A 2,965-nucleotide genomic window follows, 5' to 3' on the forward strand; every position below is an offset into this window, starting at 1 on the left:
CAACTTTACAGATCTTCTTTATGCACCAAGAGCTTGTAACACTCCAAAGAGAAAGGAAAAATTTAAATCACATCATATGACCCCTTTAACTTGCAGATGAACTGTATCAAAATGTAAATACATATATATATCTATGTATATCTATCTATCTATCTATCTATCTATATATATATATATATCAAAAAGAAGTAGAAATGCATTGCTATTATCACAGTTTAAATAAAAAATAACTTCATAGTAGAACCATCTGTTGACTTTGGCTCTTGGCTTCAATCCTGTTTGGCATCCTATTAATTTTCTTACTATTGTGCAGATAATACAATTAATTACATTTAAGTGTCTAAGTATTACTAGAGCGTATTTCTGAAAGTCTGATAATATAACAAAAGCATAGATAGTTACTGTATAAAACAGAAATCCCCTGTCATGCCATGTGTCAAATCTACACGCATATCTGTGGTTTCCTAAACTAACTGAATTAGTAATAGTGGGAGTTGCTTTTGTGTGTGCGGAATGTGTGGGTATGCGAGTTTTAGAAATAAGGAAACAAAACCCAGAAAACACCCCAAATCTCTCTAGCGATCTGACAACGAAATCATTCACACACGCTAACCTCCTAGACACATTTAATTCAGCATCTTTAATAAGGCAACCCCCAATTCAGCTGTTCTGCTTAGATAAACTAAGATTCACAGTAAAGTACCACAAAGAACAGTGTGAGTTGAACAAACTGAGAGGAATTTCTAGTAGAGTCCACGGGATGACTGACTTGATAATGAGTCATGAGAAAAGTATGAAACGGGGAGTAGAGAAGTCTGTGCTGTCCACCAAAAGGAATGTTATCTTTTTCTCAGATGTCATTAAAACAAGCTCCTAAAGTAAATAGATGAAATGTTTCCTTGTAACGTCAGTGAAATTTCTTCCCATTTTTATGCTATCTTCCACCGCCATTTGATTTTCTGGATTTATGAATACTTTTTTACAATGAATACCATCAAATTATTATTGAATACCATACTGATGGTCTATCTATCTATCTATCTATCTGTCTATCTGTCTATCTGTCTGTCTGTCTGTCTATCTGTCTGTCTATCTGTCTGTCTGCCTTCATTCCTTTTTGCCATGTGGCCTGTCTATCTGTCTGTCTGTCTGTCTGTCTGTCTATCTGTCTATCTATCTATCCACCTTCATTCCATTTTACCATGTGGCCTTTTGACAAATCAGAAACATTATCATAAGCATTAGTCACACAAGCCAAGACAATTAGCAAATTCCAAGACAAGTACAATTCCTGTAGAGTCATTTCACAAAACCTGAATGACACCATCTTAAACATCTGGGGCACAAATCTCTAAATCTCTTTGACAGACATGGACATTTTACTCATAATGTCAGCAAAATTGAAAGATAGTGAGGCAAATTCTCCTGTGGCCAATCTAATTTCTAGTCTCAACCTCCAAGCATGTGTGTGTGTGTGTGTGTGTGTGTGTGTGTGTGTGTGTGACCAATGAGTGTGGGAACTTGGATTGTACCCACAGTCCATCTGCTAAAAATGGCAGAAAAACAATCCCATTTAGAGGGATTGCAGTCAGGGTACACGCAACAAATCTAGAACCAAGTACGTCTTTGCTCTCTAAGCTTTGGCAGGTTCATCAAGCCAATCTGGCTCTTTAAATGTGTGGTCAACACAATGACTGAAGCCCCTTAAAATAGAAATTCTACATAACATTTAAAAAGAATACTAAGAAAACTAAGCAAGACTTTCCACAATGAGGTTATAAATGAAATCCCTGCAGTCTACACAGGAAACTATGATAGGCTAAAATAAAACAGAGCCACAGCTCAGACCGTTTTAGATCATCTTTCCTTATTCAGCCAAGGAAGTGATGAGTACAAATAAGGGAGGCCTATTTAATGGTGTTATTGGTGATACTCCAGTGAAAATAACAGGTAATATGTTTTGACTTACATTCTCATATGTAGATTATGTGAATGTTTACTTTATGTTTATTATAACAGGTTGGCATGTTTAATAACAGTGAAAAGTAAACTTACTGGGCAGAGAAGATGGAAATGTTCAATAGCTGTCAAGACTTTATGGTTTGTATCTTGTAAAAATGATAATCAAAAAATAAACATACAATGAGAAATATTCACTGGGGTAAAAATGTGACAACTAGCCCCGGTCTTTCTTATACATATTCTTTAAGGACACAATGATTCTTCTGTTAATTAATGACTGGTCATATGTCATGCTTAATGTGAAGCCAAGTTTAAGAAGATGAACAAAATAAGTCGACTAAAGGTGAAATACTCACACGGCAGACGTTTGTTGTGGAGGTTCGTCCCCTTTGAGCTCATGACTCCAGAGTGACAGAGATGCACAGCTGTAAAACTACCAGCAGCTTCAGTCAGTCTGCCGTCCCAGAGCAAGACTGGACTCTAGCACAGCTTATCTCCCCCCTCTTTCTCTCTCTCTGCGAGGCTTTAGGCAGTAGATTCAGTCGTGCACGTCCTCTGCAGCAGCGCCAGTGGCCGTATCTCTCTGCTCAGACCCAGACCTCAGGTCTTGGGCAAGTGGATCATACCAAATCCACTCTTGTGGGAGGAGGACAGTAGAATTTATAGATGGGATCAGACAGAGGACGGAGGGAGGGGTTATGTAATGACTAACGTCTCTTTCTTACATGTCATTCCATGAAAGGAGAACCATGTTTCTGTAACATCAGATGATGTGCACTAAACACTTACTCATTTTAAATGAACTATAAACTTATTCTGTGTACAAGTTTAACTTGAGAGATCCAAAATGTTCTCACTAACATAGTGAAACCTGTTGATTAACTAGTGAATTTACAACCAAATCATGTTTCTATTTAAATCTAGTGTTTTGCACAGGTTTTTGGTTAGGGAATAGATAATATTATTAACCTGATTAAAAATATATATATATATTTTTTTTTTT

The 2,965-nt window shown here is 36.8% G+C and overlaps 1 protein-coding gene across 1 annotated transcript in view; it reads right to left on the reverse strand.

Annotated features, from left to right (window-relative positions):
- Window positions 1-2,579, reverse strand: part of LOC107730476 (dysbindin) — a 27,465-nt gene extending 24,886 nt beyond the window's left edge. Inside the window, exon 1 of the mRNA XM_016541319.1 lies at window positions 2,319-2,579. Within this exon, the coding sequence (XP_016396805.1) occupies window positions 2,319-2,361 (43 nt within the window). The 5' untranslated portion in view covers window positions 2,362-2,579. The remainder of the gene's footprint in view (window positions 1-2,318) is intronic.
- Between the last annotated feature and the right edge of the window lie 386 nt (window positions 2,580-2,965).

Source organism: Sinocyclocheilus rhinocerous, unplaced genomic scaffold, assembly GCF_001515625.1.
Source record: "Sinocyclocheilus rhinocerous isolate Xijiao unplaced genomic scaffold, SAMN03320098_v1.1 scaffold2323, whole genome shotgun sequence".
In the NCBI taxonomy this organism is placed as follows: Eukaryota; Metazoa; Chordata; class Actinopteri; order Cypriniformes; family Cyprinidae; genus Sinocyclocheilus; species Sinocyclocheilus rhinocerous.